Raw genomic sequence first — 19,854 nt, 5'->3', positions numbered from 1 at the left:
AAAATATTTAAAAAAAGTCTTCTACTCCACTTATTATGTTCTTTTAATCAGGGGGGATTTGATAACTTCGTTGCCCTAGGCCTATGGAAGATAGCCATTCTCCCTTAAACTTTATTTAACCGGAATCTCCTTATGGGTAATATTCTTTGACAAAGTGATGTAGACTCGTTTTAAGTTTTTAACTGTTAACCTGTGGGTACAAAATGGGCACAACTGCTAAAAATATATCAAGTTCTGCCGCCCCTGCCTCGGCCCCACTTCCAAAGAGAAATCCGCTGACGGTTTTAAATTAGATAGATAGATAGTCTACTTACGGTTTTTGGCAATACGGCCCGTGATTTACTCGAAGGCTGGTTCCTTATCTTAACTATAGGTACATCTCTGGTTTTAACCGATAAACATATTAATCTTAGGAGACTTGTATTTGTTGTTTTCTTTAACCTACATTAATAAACGTAAGGAGAACGAGGCCTTGCTATAAGAAAAGACTACCAAGCTGACCTTGTTCTCATATTTATTAAACAATAAATAGGTACAAAAAGGAAAAAGTTTTAAAAACTTTTTTTTTTGTTTTTAATGTAAAGTATATACCTATCGTTGAATAATCTTTGTTATTCTCATCGAAATTAATCATTCGAATTAAATTATTTTACTGAGAGCACGAAATTAATAACAGTTTAACTGGGTACACACAAGTACAAGAATATAATTATATAGTAAAAAGTAACAAACATATATGTATATCGTGGGTAGTGCAAAAACCAATTTAGAGACGCCAGGTGACAGACAACACTTGAATGAGTCTTAACTCGCGACATAGACGTATAGAGCGAAAATCATAACACATAGACACAGCGGTTAAATAAATAGTGCTAATAATATTTCAATTTGGGTTTATTTATTTTATATCTTAAGGTATACGCGGTTCAATATCACTATTTCCTCCGAAACCACAGAAAACTATGAGTACAATTCGAAAATTAGGCAAAACCTCAGCGCCCCGGTATCAATTCAATATGGAAAAGCTTACTTCATCTGTAAGGTCATCAATGGGGCCGCCTTCAGGACCACCGGCGAGTTTCAGAAGAAAGTAAGTGCTATCAAATATATCGGAAATTATAAAATTGGCTTTATGCAAGCCCATCTGGGTAGGTACCATGCACTCATCACTTATTCTACCGCAAAACAACAATGAGCATGGTTTAATGGGCCAGAGTAACAACAAGCACAAGGGACATTACATCTCAATTCCCAAGGTTGGTTGCGCATTAGCCAACTAAGGAATGGTTAATATTTCTTTCAGCGCCAATGTATACCGCCAAGCACGAAATGAATTATAATATTAGCACAAAAATATTAATGTATGCACGAATTAAGCTCATGAAAATTCAGCCCACTGTTCTCGTGTCCGTTAGGCCGTTTACATACATGCTAAGGTCAAAGCAAGAAATGAATATAATTATATTAAAATTTAAGAACATTACAGGATTGTATCGAACTCAAATTCGACTAAGCCTGAATCGTCTTCAAGTGGTCAGGTCCAAACTCGGATTTTAGCCAATGATTCGGCTGTTGTTGACACCTCAGATTTCTGTACACCGAAAAATCGGCCCTCAACGTTGAGATACATTAGCAGCAGTAGTAGAGGTAGCGTTTTGAGAAGTTGAATATTAATATATTGTATATTGTAAATAGATAGATATAATGTGGTATCTCCTCGACACAATTTGATTAATCAAGTCTTCCATTGGCATTCAATATATTATGTTAAGAAATTTAAAAAATGGAAGTATAATAATATTATTACATTACATAACCACACTAAACATTACTTCTAAGAATTTTATAAGCCTAGTTATCATTCATATCACTATCACTAGATATTATAACACAAAATCCCCCCCGCGTCTGTCTGTCTGTCAACGCGATAAACTTAAAAACTACCATACCATTTTCATACGGTTTTCACCAATTTATGGACTTATTTATGAAGAAGGTTTAAGTGTATAATTCATCAAGGTTTTGTGATGATGTTAAAAAAGTCATGCCGAATTGGAGCTTTACTGACGTGTGCCACGTTAACCATGAAACCATTATTTTGTATTCATATATTAAGATATAAACATTTTATCTTGACCCTTATTCTACCAATGCGAAACCCGGACGGATAGCTAGTAAGTTTATATAATCATATCATTAAAGTAATTATCACCCTAAGGTATCGGTAATAATAATTAATCACTGACTTTCCTTCCTTGTAATAATTTTCTGCATCGTTAACTTTAATCGTAATGTTATTATTAGCACATGTTCATTCCCGTTTCTACTGTGTGTCACGATTTTTAAGTAACGGGAAATCCCTTTTAAAATAATTATTTACGTTTTAATAATATTTGAAAACGCTACTTACATAATGATTTCGTTAAGCGACACCGTTTAAAGTAAATAATAAATTAATAATGATGTAAAGTATACTTTAAAATTATTAACCTGTAAATGTCCTTCTGTCATTTTAAGAGGCTACCGTATAAAACGACTGAACATGGCAACGTATAATGGACGCTCGATGAGGCTGGACCATCACCTCGCCGAATTAGAAGTAGAGTTAAGTCATATAAACTGGCATATACTGGGGTTATCTGAAGTCCGAAGACAGGGGGAGGACACGATAACTCTAGAATCCGGTAACTTACTCTACTTCCGCGAAGGTGATAACCTCTCCCAGGGTGGTGTCGGTTTTCTAGTCAAAAAGGATCTCATTAGCAGCATTGTGGAAATCAGTAGTGTGTCGAACGGGTAGCGTACCTTGTCCTAAAACTTTCCGACAGGTACTCCCTGAAGGTCGTACAGGTATATGCGCCAACTTCGACATACTCTGATGATGTGGTCGAAGCGATGTACGAGGACATCGCAAAGGCCCTCAACGACACCTCGAAGGCCCACTACAATGTTGTTATGGGAGACTTTAATGCTAAAGTGGGAGTACAAGATAGCGGTGAATCGAAAGTCGGACCTTACGGCTTGGGCTGCAGAAATCACAGGGGGCAAATGCTGGTAAACTTTCTCGAAGCGCAGGGGCTTTTTTTGATGAATTCTTTCTTTCAAAAGAAGCCTCAGAGGAGGTGGACCTGGCGAAGCCCCGATAACGTGACAAGGAACGAGATAGACTTTATCATTTCGAATATAAGGCACATATTTAGAGATGTTTCAGTGATCAACAGGTTTAATACCGGAAGTGATCACCGCTTGGTTCGAGGCACTCTAAATATCAACTTAAAAGCCGAAAGATCGAGAATGATGAGGTCTACTCTCCGACCTACCATGCTCCAAGCTGCTCAAGGCTCCAAAAGTTCCAAATGGAACTTCAAAATCAATTCACCGCGTTGGAAACCATAAGCAGCATTGATGAGAGAACCGACACGCTGGTCAAAATACTGCAAAACACATCCCGCAAGTGTTTTCCGCCACAGAGAAGAGACAACGCACCAAAACTCTCTGCTGAGACACTCGAGCTCATGAGAAAACGACGAGAACTACCATCGTTTTTGTCAGATAAGGCCTTAAACCGAACAATAAAAACGCTGACGCGACGCGATCTCCGACGCTCCAATACCCGTGCCATCAAGGCTGCGATTGAGCAAAATCGGGGATCGAAAGTGTTCGCTCGCAAGTTTGGGAGGCCGCGTCTGACAAAACTTAAAACTGAAAATGGTGGGGTCGTTACCTCTAGGCCTGAGATTGTCGGAGAAGTAGAGAGGTTTTATGGGCAGTTGTTCTCTTCATGATCGGATAAACCCGTGGGAATCAGTATTGATGACCAGCGCGCCCCTCTTATGCGCCATTACTCCGAGGAGCTCCCGGTCGTTGACCAAGGAGAGATTAGGGCGGCTCTAGAACAGCTTAAAAACAACAAAGCTCCGGGAGATGACGGAGTCACAACAGAGTTGCTTAAGGCAGGCGGGACTCCGGTCCTGAAAGAGCTAGCAAGCCTCTTTAATTCCGTCATCCAACATGGCAAGACCCCGGAAACGTGGAGCGGGAGTGAGGTGGTACTGTTTTTCAAGAAAGGTGATAAAACCCTCTTGAAAAACTACAGACCAATCTCCCTCCTGAGTCCCGTGTATAAGCTGTTCTCAAGAGTCGTCACGAACCGTCTCGCCAGACGACTTGACGAGTTCCAGCCCCCAGAGCAAGCCGGCTTTCGATCAGGCTACAGCACCGTGGACCACATCCATACTGTTCGGCAGATTGTGCAGAAGACCGAAGAGTACAATCAGCCGCTGTGTATGGCATTTGTGGACTACGAGAAAGCCTTCGACTCCATCGAAACCTGGGCAGTGCTCGACTCATTGCAGAGATGTCATATCGATTGGAGATATATCGAGGTACTGAGATGTCTGTACAACGCCGCTACAATGACTGTCCACATCCAGGACTGTAAGACGAAGGCGATCCAACTGCGCAGAGGGGTGAGACAGGGGGATGTAATATCCCCGAAACTGTTCACCAACGCGTTGGAAAACGTTTTCAAAACGCTGGATTGGACTAGGTATGGAGTCAATGTAAACGGCGAGTACATCTCACACCTTCGATTTGCCGACGATATCGTCATCATAGCAGAGTCGCTGGAACAACTCACCGAAATGCTGCGTAGCCTAGGCGAGTCTTCCCGGCGTGTCGGTCTCGGTATGAACTTGGACAAGACCAAGGTCATGTTCAATAGGCATGTCGTGCCGGGACCGATATACGTCGAGGGGAAACCTCTCGAAGTTGTTAGTGAATATACCTACCTAGGAAAGATAATACAAGTCGGTAGGAACAACTTTGAGAAGGAAGCCGATCGAAGAATTCGCTTGGGATGGGCAGCATTTGGCAACCTTCGTCAAGTCCTCAAGTCGTCTATACCGCAATGTTTGAAGACGAAAGTCTTCAACAAATGCGTCTTACCTGCCATGACATACGGTGCCGAAACGTGGACACTAACTGCGGGACTAGTCCACAAATTCAAAGTCGCTCAGCGTGCTATGGAGCGAGCTATGCTCGGAGTATCTTTGAAGGATAAGATCAGAAATGAGATTATCCGGAAAAGAACCGGAGTCACCGACATAGCTTGCAAAATTAGCAGGCTGAAGTGGCAGTGGGCTGGTCACGTATGTCGTAGGACCGATGGCCGTTGGAGCAGACGAGTCCTAGAGTGGAGACCGCGAATCGGCAAGCGCAGCGTAGGGCGCCCTCCAGCCAGGTGGACCGACGACCTTAAGAAGGTGGCGGGCACCAACTGGATGCGGAAGGCGGAGGACAGGGAGCTTTGGCGCACCTTGGGAGAGGCCTATGTTCAGCAGTGGACAACGATTGGCTGTTGATTGATGTAAAGTATACTTTAAAATTATTAACCTGTAAATGTCCTTCTGTCATTTTAAGAAGATTTAAGTCTCATTTATATGAATATTTACTATTTAAATATTCATTATATCAGAGGTATCCGGCATAGATCCTACATGTAGCCTTGTAGCGTAATGTCTGTAATCAAAGATATTAACATGAAACCATAGACAACTTAGTAGGTCATTTATATTTTTTATTTACATATTTCTAACAATTCCACCACGCTACTCCAGTGCAGGTTGATAAATGAATAAATGATGATAAATGAATGAAAAATGTAGCAGATATGTATAAGCAGTGCTATTCTGTAAGAACTCACTTCATTACTCACCCGCGAAATGTTGACAACACCCATATTATTTTGATATAATTATTATGGTCAATATCGCATATCACTTTCTGACACTTCACCAACGATTTCTGCGATGATTTTTGAGTTTATTCTTACAGAAATAGCCCTACTGACACATGAACGTGTACGTTTCTCACTAGGTTTTTCTTCACCGCCGAGCTCATGATATATCAAATTGGTTCAAATTCGTCTGTTATAATCACAGCCATATCGGGTCAAACAAATAATAAATTTATCCCAATTGATTTAAAATGTCGTAGGTGGTTACAGCGGCACTAGATCTGCAAGATCTACAAGCATGTCAGCTGTAGACCCTAGTGTTATTTTAGGTAAGATATATATATATATATATTGTCTTTTGTATTCATATTTCAACTCGCTTGTTAATACTTTTCTGCAGTACTTAAAACATTTTTTAAATAATAGATGAGATTTTTTTACAATAGAAAACTTAGCAAGAACGAATCATTACTTGTAGAGATAAAGTTAGTGCGATAAAGGTATACATATCCGAAACAGCCTGTGAATGTCCCACTGCTGTGCTAAAGGCCTCCTCTCCTCATTTTGAGGAGAAGGTTTGGAGCTTATTCCACCACGCTGCTCCAATGCGGTATACATATATGTAAGTATATTCAAACTGGACTTTATCTCAATAAATGTTATTTGTGGTGGTGAATTTCAGCGATATCTGAGGGACGTGGAATGGCTCGTGGAGAAATAGGTATAGCAGCCATAGATTTACGCCATCCTCATATGGTGCTATGTCAGTTTAGTGACACACTACTATACACGCATACACTAACGAAAATTAACTTTTTTAATCCTATTGAGGTAGATAAGAAACATGTTATTTAATTGGTATAACTTTATTTTCTAAATTTTTTTTTATTCATATAGCAGCACATTATTTTTTAAGGTAATAGTGCCCCATACTTTCTGCGAAGGTCCACAAGTGAATCAACTTTATAAATTGATAAAAGATCATTTCCCTCTATTAAATCTAACTGCTGTACAAAGGCGGCACTTTAACGACGCAGCCGGTCGTCAGAATATACAAACCCTTTGTGCTCCACAATATAGCGCCGTTTATCTACAAGTTTTGCATAAGTACGACGAAATTCTCTTGACTTGTTATCGTTAAAGAAATACGTATAAATATAGTGAGTCTATTTGTAGGTTTTACGCATTAACAGCTGCAGCTGCCGTTTTGAAGTACGTTGAATATATTCAATGCATAGTATTCGCTAGAGAATCATTGAAGATCGAGTATCACTCATCTGAAAATACTATGATTATTGGTAAATTATTTCGTAATCCAACAGATATAGTCTTTTAAAGTTCTGATTTTATTGGCTGGATTTTTCGTAGATGTTGGAACAGCAACGCAGCTAGAACTAGTTCAACCATTAGTGCCATCAGCTGGACCTACATGTTGCTTACTAGGTGTATTAGGGCCAACATATACCGTTGGAGGCATTCGAGCCCTAAGAGCGGCTATACTTCAGCCATCTTGTAAAAAAGAATTTATCGAAGCAAGATTAGATGCGGTGCAAGAATTAATAGAAAGTGAATCAGGTTTAATGATTGATTTACAGGTATGGAAAATTTACTATTCATGCGAATATAAAGAACTGAGTCGGATGTGCTTGAAAATATCTTTAGAAAAAAAAAATTTTTTTTTGTACATAAGTCCTATTTATTGTGTTATGTAGAGTTATCTTTTTCACCTTACATGTGAATCTTAAAATAACCGGCTTTACCAATAAATGTTTTTAGAGGTCATTTAGTTAAACAATGCAATTTTTCTTTCGAATGGCAAAACAATGATAACAGAATGAGAGAAATCAGGATTCTACTAAACTATAACGATTACGATACGTTCCCGATTCAATTCCGATTCAACTTTGACTATTCTATAGTTATTATAATTGGACCCAACCGAATCGATATGATGTTAACATTTACGGTTATTATAAAACCAAATATAATTGTCAAACCAAACCAAACCAAACCAAATATAAGTTTATGTCAATAGTCGATAATTAAATTAAAGAATAAGAAATCGGATATACAGCAACGATCACGCTTTGATTCGATTGCGATAATTTGAAAATTTATTAGTAGAATTTGCATTCAGTGTTTAACTAAACACCCGCTACGCAAATGTAAGGTCGTATTCATCTAAATCTAGGACGTAATAAAGAAATTGTCAGAAATAGACAAGATTTTATTATTATGCATCGAAACACCAAACCAGAACATGGACAAGTTTGGAGAAGCTCAATTAAACCAGACACTACTTTTGAAAACTACAATGGAAATAGTTCCGAAATTGCTGGAAGCTTTAAAAAATGTCGAAAGTGGAAGATTAAGAAAAATTAAAATGGTAAACAAACTGCATTAGAATGGATAATAGAATAGTCTTCTATTTCTTTCTTTAATTTTTTTCTTTATCTTTAGTGATCCGCCTAAAGTAAGAATTATATTTGTTGAAACTATGTACAGACATATTTATAAAATAAAAAGAAACAAAATACACATTACAAATTTAAAGCAGAAACACGCCGTCTAAAACATTGTCATATGGCATTGTACCCAAGACGCTACTATTGCCTGTCTGCACCAAATAATAAATAAGAATTGTCGAGGCTTTTTTCGAACTGTTAGCTATTGCACTTATACCATATATAAATTCAATATCCAACAACAGCTCTTCATTCTCCAGCTTCGACCACCGTAATTTGGTAACGATCGTCGAAAATTAATAAGTTCATAATACGAAAGAGTTTTATCATGAACACTTAATACTTATTTATTTTAGCAGTATAATATTTATTCTTTTATTTTTATTATCGTTAAAGGATTTCGAAAATCCACATTATGAAGAAATAGCAAATCGAATTCGCAATGTTATACAAGACGATGCACATTTAGAGAAAGGCGCTATGGGCAGTCTGCAACGATGCTTTGCAGTTAAACCAGAAATAAATGGTCTTCTAGATGTAGCGAGGAGAACCTATTCCGAGCTAATAGAAGATATTCAAAAAATTGTTGAACAATTAAGTGAAACGTTTGATCTGCCAATACGACTTAATCAAAATGTTATGAAAGGTTTCCATATCGTTCTTCCTATTGCCCCAAAGAATAGGAGACAGTTCAATGTGGAAGATCTACCTTCTATATTTATTCAGGTAGCTTTTTTTGGATAAAATTAGGCAGTAATTTTTTTACAATAATATAATATAAATATTGTAAGAAGATTTAAAAAGTAAGTGCTTACTATCCATGTTTGATTTCTTTAAAGAATTTTGCCTTTAGTAATTTAATTATTATGATAAACGATTTTCTTCAATTTTCTTCCGATAAATCGCCTCTGTTTTAAAACTTGCTTAAAATTAAATTTGTTTTCACGAATATAAATATTAACATATTGCAAAAGGTCACTCGAACACAACCAAAATTACAATATCCATTGTATTAATGCTTCAATTGATACGAATGCTTTATTAATCAAATGTAAATACATAGTAATCTATACAAATAAATAAATTTTAAGTGTCTGTCTGTGATTTTAAAATGGTAAACTTAATATGTATATTAACTATTATGGGTGTACTTGTGAATGAGACTGGTGGTAGAGCTTTGTGCAAGCTCGTCTGGGTAGGTACCACCCACTCATCAGATATTCTACCGCAAAACAGCAGTGCTTGGTATTGTTGTGTTCCGGTTTGAAGGGTGAGTAAGCCAGTGTCATTACAGGCACAAGGGACATAACATCTTAGTTCCCTAGGTTGGTGGCGCATTGGTGATGTAAGCGATGGTTAACATTCCTTACAATGCCAATGTTATGGGCGTTGGGGCCACTTACCATCAGGTGACCCATATGCTCGTCCGCTTTCCTATTCTATAAAAAAAGTTACCCAAACCACAACAACCGTTATTATTTTTGTTTGTCAGAAGGCAAACTTCCAGTCAGGTAACATTATAAATGTAAATAGGTAATTGTTTATTTAAGTAGTATTTATTTCGTCAAAATTTATTTATCACTATTTCAGGGACGTAATCACTTATTAAACCTTTTTTTAAATTCGCTCGAAATATGATAAGCGTTTTTTTGTTTAAAAGTAAAAGTAAAGTAACAGCCTGTTAATGTCCCACTGCTGGGCTAAGGCCTCCTCTCCCTTTTGAGGAGAAGGTTTGGAGCTTATTCCACCACGCTGCTCCAATGCGGGTTGGTGGAATACACAGGTGGCAGAACTTCAGTGAAATTAGGCACATGCAGGTTTCCTCACGATGTTTTCCTTCACCGTCAAGCACGAGATGAATTATAATCACAAATTAAGCACATGAAAATTCAGTGGTGCTTGCCCGGGTTTGAACCCACGATCATCGGTTAAGATGCACGCGTTCTTACCACTAGGCCATCTCGGCTTTTTTTTTTGTTTGCGGTAATATAATTATAATTTAGCATCATTTCTTATTCCATGTATAATATTTTAACACAGATATAACCTTAGAACAACTAGTTTTAAATAAAATATTCTGTTTATTTTAAATCAAGAAACCACAAATTGTAGTCAATTAATCCATAATAGCACGACGCGTCCCCAATATGCATTTGAACCTTTGAAATTAAATGATTATATTATAGTAAATTAATTATAGGTAATATTCAATGGAGCGAGTGCAACAATGACCACAGAGGAACTAGTTGTACTCGACCAACAATCTAAAGAATCGCTGAACGAAATACAGAAGATGAGCAATATGTGATTTTATTTTTATTATACTTAAAATGCCGTTAGCATTATTGCCACTATTTCGTGGTCGTGATTTCTACAGTAGTTATTTTTTATTGTTATATATTATTAAGAAAATATTTATATTATTTCAGTGTTATTTCTACACTGTTAAAGGAACTTCGTCCATTCATGTCCAGTCTTTACACGCTCTGCGAGGACGTTGCTGAATTAGATATTTTGCTTGCTTTAGCTCATGTAAAGACAACTTTAATTATTTTAATTGTTTATATATTTAACAAAAATAATAATTTTTTCCTATTGTTTTAAAGGCGAGCACAATTGGTTCTTACATTCGACCAGATTTTAATGATTATTTAGAAATACGCAACAGCGTACATCCGCTATTAGACTATAATAGTCAAGTTATGCCCATTCCGAACGATATCGTACGTATTCAATAAATATAACATTTTATCGTTCGAGTTAAAATATCATCAATCTATTTAACTTAAATTTCAGTTTGCAAGCCCAGAGAAAAATTTTACGATTATAACCGGGCCGAATATGGGAGGCAAAAGTATTTATATAAAACAAATTGCTATTATGCAAATTATGGCGCAAGTAAGTTAATGTTATTAAAAACATATTTCTGTCAGTATTAGTTTCCGACCGCGGCTTCTTGTGTTTGGGGGGAGTAACTTATATCCTTTTCTGCACTTTCTGACAATGTGTATGCAAAATTTCATGATTATCAGTTGAATGAACATGAAAGTTTCAAAATATTCAAAATTTATATATTATATATTAAGTTCGTTTAATATATATAATATATATAGTCTAACACACAATAATTAAAAAATAAAACTTACTCAGTATCAATTAACAAACACCTACAACAACAAAAGTCTGATGTACTATGAGCCGAATAAGAATAGTTACAGGAAGGATAGAATAATAACTAATTTTCATCATATTGTGTCATCATAGTTATACGTACAAACTGGTTAGGTATGGTCAGCATAACAAATGTTATTTACAATTTACAAAAAATACATTAACTGCTCATTTATGCATCATTCTCAGAAAAGTCATTACCATTATCATCGCATTTCTATCCCTATGTATGTTATATATATTTTACAAAGAAAATAAGAAAAAATTTGTTGAATTTTTTTAACACTAATTTAGACATCAAAATAATATTAATTTTAAATGTTACTACAGTAACCACAAGGGAACTATCATCTTAGTTTCCAAAGACCAACCTTAGAAACTACGATGCTAGTGGCGCATTGGCCATGTAAGGAGTGGTTAATACAGCGAACATATCATAGGCGGTGGTGACGACTTACCATCAGGCAGTCTTCTTGCCAACCTACCTAATATAATTTTAAAAAATGCAAAATTTAGTCAATTAATTACTTTTTTTTTAATATTTGCTTATATTGTCCATTACAATATCAAGGGCCGATTAAAATATAAAAATAAATTCATCATAATTAACTATTAAAGCAAATAAACAATGAATAAAACGCGTTATATATGATACAAATGTAAAATATACATTTAAACAATTTTGCAAACTGTACTTTTCAAGTGCCAGTTGACATATCGAGGTCATTGACGTTTCTATTCCCATTAGGAATTTGGATCGCATATTATTTACATGGCTACATAAACAGGTACTAACCTAATAAATATAATATCGCAGCGGATTGCTTTGTCCATATAACAATTATTTTACATAAAATAATAAGGTTTAAAGTTTATTTAAAATTTAGGCGTAAGCCAGTCACCTGCGGCCAAACCAGCACCACACGTATTGACTCGTCATTCCTGCGGATCCTGCTGGGGAGGAGGAGAGGGTGGCATGGGTACTGGGCAAGCCCGTGTTGCCATAAAGTCGCCTGGCCCAGGCGTAGCAGCATCCACGGAGAGGACACTTCGCTCACCTGTCTTGCAGGTGGAAAACAACACGGAGAGTGGCAGTCACCGGTTATAAGTCAGCACGAATAGGCGTAAGTGCGGACGCCAGGGGCCACTCTTGACAGTAGGAGGATCCATCGTAGATCCATTGATCAGTTACCGCCTGCTTTAAGTCGGGCAGCCCCCGATCAATAAGGTACTGATCCGCCTCAGCGTTAACTTGTTCCGCCTGGGTGAACGGAACACAAGCCTTACAGCTAGACGTTGACGCTGTGACATTAACCACCTGCTCAAAGAAACAAAAATCTCAAAACGCACACCAACGCTGCTTACATGTGCTTTGCGACATGGAATGTCCGAACGATGAGGACAGGCTTCCCGAACACCTACGGAAGCTCCGATTGCGCCCAAAAACTGCGCAAAACCTACAGTATCGACGTGGAGCTTAAAAGGCTCAATATCGATATTGTAGCCTTACAAGAGACCAGAACTGCAGACGAAGGGTCTTTGCGTGAAGCTAACTACACTTTTTACTGGAAGGGCAAGAGTTCCTTGGAAACACGAGAGCACGGTGTAGGTTTCGCGGTTCGAAACCATCTCATCAACGCCATAGAAACACCTGTAGGCGTTTCCGAGCGGATTATGGTCTTGCGTCTAAACACAAAAAGCGGCTTTGTCACGCTAATTTCCGCTTACGCACCGACGCTTAGTTCAAAACCTGAGACCAAGGATCAATTCTACGGCCAGCTCGATGAGACAGTGCGCAGGGTGAATCCAACTGACAGACTGCATATTTTGGGTGACTTTAATGCCCGCGTCGGTCAGGGCACATCAGCCTGGCCTGAATGCCTCGGTGCACACGGCATAGGCAAGCTTAACGACAACGGACAACGACTGTTGGAGTTTTGCTCAAGGCACCAGCTGTGTGTTACCAACACCTTTTTTAAAGGCAAAATGATGCGGAAAGTCTCGTGGATGCACCCTAGATCTAAACACTGGCACCAATTAGACCTTGCTCTTACAAGAAGGAGGGATCTACGGGAAACGCTCCACACGCGGGCGTTTCACAGTGCCGATTGTGACACCGATCACAGCCTCGTTGCTACTAAAGTCCGACTTGTCCCTAGAAGAGTCCATTCTTCCAAGCCACCCGGTCGAAAAAAGATAAATCTTTTCAAGACTCGTGACATGGAAGTAGTGGAGTCATTTGGGGAACTTTACTGGTGGTAGGGCTTTGTGCAAGCTCGTCTGGGTAGGTACCACCCACTCATCAGATATTCTACCGCAAAACAGCAATACTTGATATTGTTGTGTTCCGGTTTGAAGGGTGAGTGAGCCAGTGTAATTACAGGCACAAGGGACATAAAATCTTAGTTCCCAAGGTTGGTGGCGCATTGGATATGTAAGCGATGGTTGACATTTCTTACAATGCTAATGTCTAAGAGCGTTGGTGACCACTTACCATCAGGTGGCCCATATGCTCGTCCGCCTTCCTATTCTATAAAAAAAAAAAAAAAACTCGTCCGCGAAGAAGTTGCAACTTGGGATAGTACGGCATCAGCGCGAGTCGAATGGGAAAAAGTCAAGTCTCTTCTGACTGACACTGCAGGCAAGATTTTTGGCTATCAAAAGGCAAAATCTTACGACTGGTTTCAAGAAAACGAGGAGCACTTACTTCCCTTGATTGACTCGAAACGCCAAGCCGCTTTAAATTTTCGCCTTAACCCTTGCGATGCGACGCGTAAAGATCTCATAAAGGCAAAAGCCTCACTCCAGCGTAGCACGCGCTTCTTTGTAAATGCGTATTGGACAGAGCTTTGCCAAAGCATCCAAGCGTGCGCAAACGCGGGGGATATTGGCGGGGTGTACGCGGGCATCAAAAGAGCTCTTGGACCTACTCCAAAAAAGACGGCACCTCTCAAGGAAAACGACGGTTCTGTTATAACAGACAGCACCCGTCAGATGGCAAGATGGGTAGAATACTACAAGGGGCTCTACTCGTGCCCAGTGGATATTCAGCCAGAAGCAATGGAGCTTGTCCCGAATCTGGCAACTTGGCACGAGCTAGACGTTGCACCCACAGTAGAGGAACTTTACCTGGCCGTCAAGAAGCTCAAATGCGGAAAGAGCCCCGGAAAAGACGATGTTGTCACCGAAGTCGTCAAGCTTGAGTGCCTCTTGCCCATCCTTCATAACCACCTGGCTAAGTGCTGGGAAGAAAACTACGTCCCTCAGGATATGCGAGATGCTAACATCGTCACTCTTTATAAAGGCAAAGGCGATCGTGGCGACTGCAACTGTTACCGCGGAATATCTCTTCTTAGCATCGTCGGTAAAGCCTTTGCCAGGGCCATTTTAGGCAAACTACAAAGGCTCGCCGACCGCGTATACCCTGAGGCACAATGTGGTTTTAGGTCCCAACGGTCAACTGTCGACATGATATTTTCACTCAGACAGCTACAAGAAAAGTGTAGGGAGCAACATACCCCCCCAGTCATTGCATTTGTAGACCTAAATAAGGCTTTTGACTCCGTGAGCAGAGAGGGGTTGTACTCGGTTCTTGTCAGAATTGGATGCCCCCCAAAACTCCTAAGGATAGTGCAATCGTTCCACGAAGGTATGAAAGTCACCGTCCTGCACAATGGCAACGCATCCACGCCATTCGACGTACGCCGTGGTGTTCGTCAAGGTTGTGCACTGGCCCCCACCTTGTTCGGAATATTCTTCTCAGTGCTTCTGAAGGTTGCTTTTGGAGATGAACAGCAAGGCGTCCACTTACACACGCGAACCGATGGGAGGCTGTACAACATCTCAATGCTCAAGTCCAAACGCTACAGGGAGGACCTATTTGTAGATAGTCTCCTCTTCGCTGACGACGCTGCCTTCGTTGCTCATGACCAAGCTCAACTCCAGAGTCTAATGGACAAATTTGCCAGAGCGTGCGACCTCTTTTCAATGTCCATAAACTGCAAGAAGACCGTTATTTTAGCGCAAGGATGTTTAGAGCAACCAGTCATCTTGCTTAACGGCGCACCTTTACAGGTGGTTAACAAATTTTGCTACCTTGGGTCGCATTTGTCGAGCAATCTCTCGCTTGATGCAGAGATCGACTTCCGCATCGGCAAAGCAGCCTCTACGTTCGGGAGGCTCTGTTCAAGGGCTTGGGATAACAGACACCTTACGGTAAAAACGAAAATGCTTGTTTACCAATCATGTATCCTAAGCACACTCTTGTATGGAGCAGAAACGTGGACAACGTACGCAAAACAAGAACGCCGACTAAACACATTTCACTTGCGCTGTCTTCGGAACATTCTGGGCATCACATGGCAGGATCGCGTGACAAACGAGTCTGTTCTAGGCGAGGCACAGCTGCCTAGCATCATGGCCATTCTCAAAAAAAAACGGTTACGGTGGCTGGGACACGTGCACCGAATGGAGCAGACCCGTCTTCCAAGGCAAATACTACTGGGAGAGGTTGTGGATGCAAAGAGGTCTGTTGGGCGGCCTATGCTCCGTTACAAAGATTGCGCTAAGCGTGATATGGTTGCGTTTAACATCCCTAGCAATCGATGGGAGGAACTGGCAGAGGACCGTGCCAAGTGGCGACGCCTTATTCACGAAGGTCAATCAAAGCATGACAATGACTGGTTTAAACTACTAAAAGAAAAACGCACTAGGCGTTATGAGCGGGCTTCAAACCCCCGCCCATCTGGGGGCGCATACACTTGTCGGAAGTGCGGCCGGAGGATCCTCTCTCGCATTGGTCTTTTCAGTCATGAACGCAAGTGCCTTCGCGATGCCGCTTAAATCATCTGTCAAAGATGCAGAGGCCTATATATAAAGTTAATTTAGACGCGTAATTTAAAACAAAATAGCATTTGTTTTTTTTTATATATTACTGTTTGGTCAAATTTATTTATATGTGAAGTACTTTAACTAACGGACTTCTAAATGGATGAAGAACAAATCCTGCAGGTAAATTTATAAGTCGCGAAAATGATTACCTACCTTCTCGCAAAAACGTCTCTATAGACAGGCAAACACATCCTTCCAGAATAAAGTTTCACACGAAATTTCACAAAAGTAAAATTCAATTGTTTAAACGTTGAATATAAAAACAAAAGGTTTTCGAGTTTGCAGATTTAACTGTGAACAGTAGTTACTTAGTATGGCCAGTTGTCCCCGAGGGTCAAAAATATCGGTATTATTTTCAGTTGGGTTGTTTCTTGCCGGCGACGAACGCTGTCCTCAGGTTGTGTGATCGAATATTTTCCAGGATTGGTTTCAATGACAGCGTCGAATTTAATGCTTCGTCTTACGTGATTGAGGTAACAATAGAATCATATAGGTACAAAATATATATAGAATATTTGTGTAAAATCAAGTAAAAGATAAAATAAAGTCGTGTACTTCTCGGTATTCAATTATTAATTAGTTAGATGATCCGCATAAGAAGTGCGGATTGCTGAATTCCCATTTCCTGCCACAGAATACAGATATAATTACATCCTAGTATCCTATATATACTATCAGGGTGTAAAACTAAAGGATTCGTAACTTGTTTGCATAAACGATACTATTTCTTTTGATTGTGCGTTTTGATATACTTTTATGATAAAAAAAAGCCGAGATGGCCTAGTGGTAAGAACGCGTGAATCTTAACCGATGATCGTGGGTTCAAACCCGGGCAAGCACCACTGAATTTTCATGTGCTTAATTTGTGTTTATAATTCATCTCGTGCTTAACGGTGAAGGAAAACATCGTGAGGAAACCTGCATGTGTCTAATTTCATTGAAATTCTGCCACATGTGTATTCTACCAACCCGCATTGGAGCAGCGTGGTGGAATAAGCTCCAAACCTTCTCCTCAAAAGGGAGAGGAGGCCTTAGCCCAGCAGTGGGACATTAACAGGCTGTTACTGTTACTGATATACTTTCCCAATACTTAAAGTACAATAAGATTATAGAAATTTTATAGTTATGGACAAGGTTTGTAGTTTAGTTTTTGCACCACCTCTGTTTGAGTTACTGTTAAAAATTTGACTTCATAAAATTCATCATATTTATACAACATTTTATTTAGATGAAGGAGACTCAGCATATTTTAAAGGGTCTAACTTCGACAAGCTTAGTTATTATAGACGAACTGTGCAGGTGAGTCAAATAATTAAAAATGCGAGTATATTGGTATCATTTTATATTTTAATAGAGCAACTTCTAATTCTGTTTTTTTTTAATATTTTTAGAGGGACAAACATTGAAGAAGGAACTAGCATAGCATGGGCTATTTGCGAAGAACTTCTTATGAGTGAAGCATTTACTTTCTTCACGACACACTTTATCTATCTCACGAGACTACAAGACTTATATTATAACGTTATTAAGTAAAGTGACATTAAACTAATTCTAGATCTTTTTTTACTATATTTTCAATTCAAAATTTTAGTTTTAATTTTATTTTTTACCAATGCTTAATCAAATCCAGTAATATAATTAAAAATGTTTATTCTCTCTGCCAGCGTTGAAGGACAAATTTATAAGAAAAAAATGCAATTGTTTTTTTTTTAATAGGAGGGGAGATTGCGCAACACTAAAAAGTTTACTAGTTGTTTGTTTTTATCAGATAACATTTTCAGTTGTCACACACTCGTGAAAGAAGAGGTGACAAATACTGATCCTTTCGAAAGGAAATTAGTGTATCAACATAAGATTGAAAGTGGCATCACAAAAATTGAGCATTATGGTTTAGCTTTAGCAGCTAGAACAAATTTACCAATTGAAACTGTTAATTTGGCCAAAGAACTAGCCGAACTCATCAGTAGAAATAATAAGGTATCACTTAAATACACTTTAAACTTTAAAATTGAAGATTGGTTATTCAGCGGCGAAATGCTGTTAGAATCTAGGTACTATCTTTCCACGCGGTCATGATGTTTTGTACAGTAATCAGGTATGTTAAATTAAAAAAGTATGTCATTTTTTTTAGCCACAGGTATACACGTCACATTGTAAAACTGATGATGAATTAATATACGATTTAAATGCTAAAATTCGATATGAGTCTCGTAAAACTTACAAACCTGATGAATTAATAAAAACCATGATACGTCAGTTTAAAATTGAAAATCCTCAAATAATGGCTAAAATATCTGCAGAAAGAAGAACACAAAGTAATAAAACATCAGACTCTAGATCTGTTGTTGAAAATACAAATAAATTAATTACATCTAATGATTTGAGCAATAATCAAAGTACGATACGAAGATCACATGATTTGCCAAATTTTAATTTATACTCGGATAAACCATTAACTTCCAATGATTCGAATGAAAATCACTTTGAGAGTAATAATAAAAATATATGCACTTCTGTTAAATCGTCCAATGAATTACTTAATGCATTTATCGATAATACCATTCAGAAATCTAATGATAATGTCACTAATAAAATAGAAACAGTTATTGAAGTAAATGATAGCGTGAACACTGTAAGTAAACACAGTAACGCAGACTCCAATACGAACGTACCTAATCCTTATTGTGATTATAATGTAACGAATGAAGTTGAAAAGTGTACAAATGATGATAACGATTTATCAGTTGGGAGTGAGTCAGATCTAGCAAGTGCAATTACTCAAATCATTGAAGAAAATACAGAAGAAAGTATAAATTCTGATCATGACAGCGATATGTCAGTCGATGAAGAGTTAATGAGGGAAACCCTCGACGAAATAAACGAAGATCTTAATAAAATTACTTGTGACCTAATACTGGATACAATTGTTCTTACTCCGCCACCAGAATTCCGAGATTCTAACTAAAAAAAATCGTTTAAATGTTATTGTAAATTACCTAATGTCGTCTCTTGTTAAGAAGTTAAAACTATTTTAGAGCTAATACATCAAGTTTTAAAACAACAAAATAAATAATACTTTGTATCAACAAAAATGTATTTATTTTTTCTCGTGGCCTGTATTTTTGCTCTTATTACCACATTTTAATAAAGGTGGATATAAAATATGATAGTAGCAACACTAACACCATACTTTTATTTAAATTTTTATATTTTGCTAAATCGTAACATTTATTGATTTTCCAAAATAAAAGAGCTTAGATTTTACGAAAACTCGTTATATTCCATTACTAGTTTTACATAATTAAATAGAATGCTATTACTCTAAATCTAAAGTATTAGGTAACTCGAAAGCAAAGAATAATAAGATGCCGCAAAAGGCAGAACAGGTAAATATATAAGAATAAATTGATAGACATTAAGCTTAATGTTAATATACATAGAAATAAAATGGTAATTATTCAAATATTAATTTATTTAATAAGTCATTATCAAAATCAGAATCTAAGAATTCAATTTTTGTGAGACATACTCATCCTAATATATATGTATGCACGTCACTTTTTATCGTTTTATTTATTTTTAATGATCAAT

The 19,854-nt window shown here is 38.0% G+C and overlaps 1 protein-coding gene across 1 annotated transcript; it reads left to right on the top strand.

Annotated features, from left to right (window-relative positions):
- The first annotated feature begins 6,035 nt into the window (after nucleotides 1-6,035).
- On the top strand, nucleotides 6,036-19,228 carry LOC126773926 (mutS protein homolog 4-like). Its single transcript, XM_050495186.1, has 14 exons — nucleotides 6,036-6,066; nucleotides 6,420-6,568; nucleotides 6,654-6,844; nucleotides 6,914-7,035; nucleotides 7,106-7,332; nucleotides 7,929-8,123; nucleotides 8,599-8,807; nucleotides 10,632-10,734; nucleotides 10,999-11,100; nucleotides 16,623-16,736; nucleotides 17,492-17,562; nucleotides 17,655-17,792; nucleotides 18,045-18,240; nucleotides 18,395-19,228. Exons 1-14 carry the CDS (start codon nucleotides 6,036-6,038, stop codon nucleotides 19,226-19,228), a joined length of 2,682 nt encoding a protein of 893 aa, XP_050351143.1.
- The last annotated feature ends 626 nt before the right edge of the window (nucleotides 19,229-19,854 follow it).

This window comes from Nymphalis io, chromosome 15 (genome assembly GCF_905147045.1).
Source record: "Nymphalis io chromosome 15, ilAglIoxx1.1, whole genome shotgun sequence".
NCBI classification, from domain to species: Eukaryota; Metazoa; Arthropoda; class Insecta; order Lepidoptera; family Nymphalidae; genus Nymphalis; species Nymphalis io.
The sequence above is the reverse complement of the archived record's forward strand: the minus strand, read 5'-3'. Positions and strand labels throughout refer to the sequence as shown.

Bases quoted from the DNA above. Each gene is read 5' to 3' on its own strand.
- LOC126773926 (XM_050495186.1), top strand. From the start codon at position 6,036: ATGTCAGCTGTAGACCCTAGTGTTATTTTAG. The intron at 8,808-10,631 runs GTTTGATCTGCC...ATATTATTTCAG, and splicing joins GTTGAACAATTAAGTGAAAC to TGTTATTTCTACACTGTTAA. The intron at 11,101-16,622 runs GTAAGTTAATGT...TATTATTTTCAG, and splicing joins TTATGCAAATTATGGCGCAA to TTGGGTTGTTTCTTGCCGGC.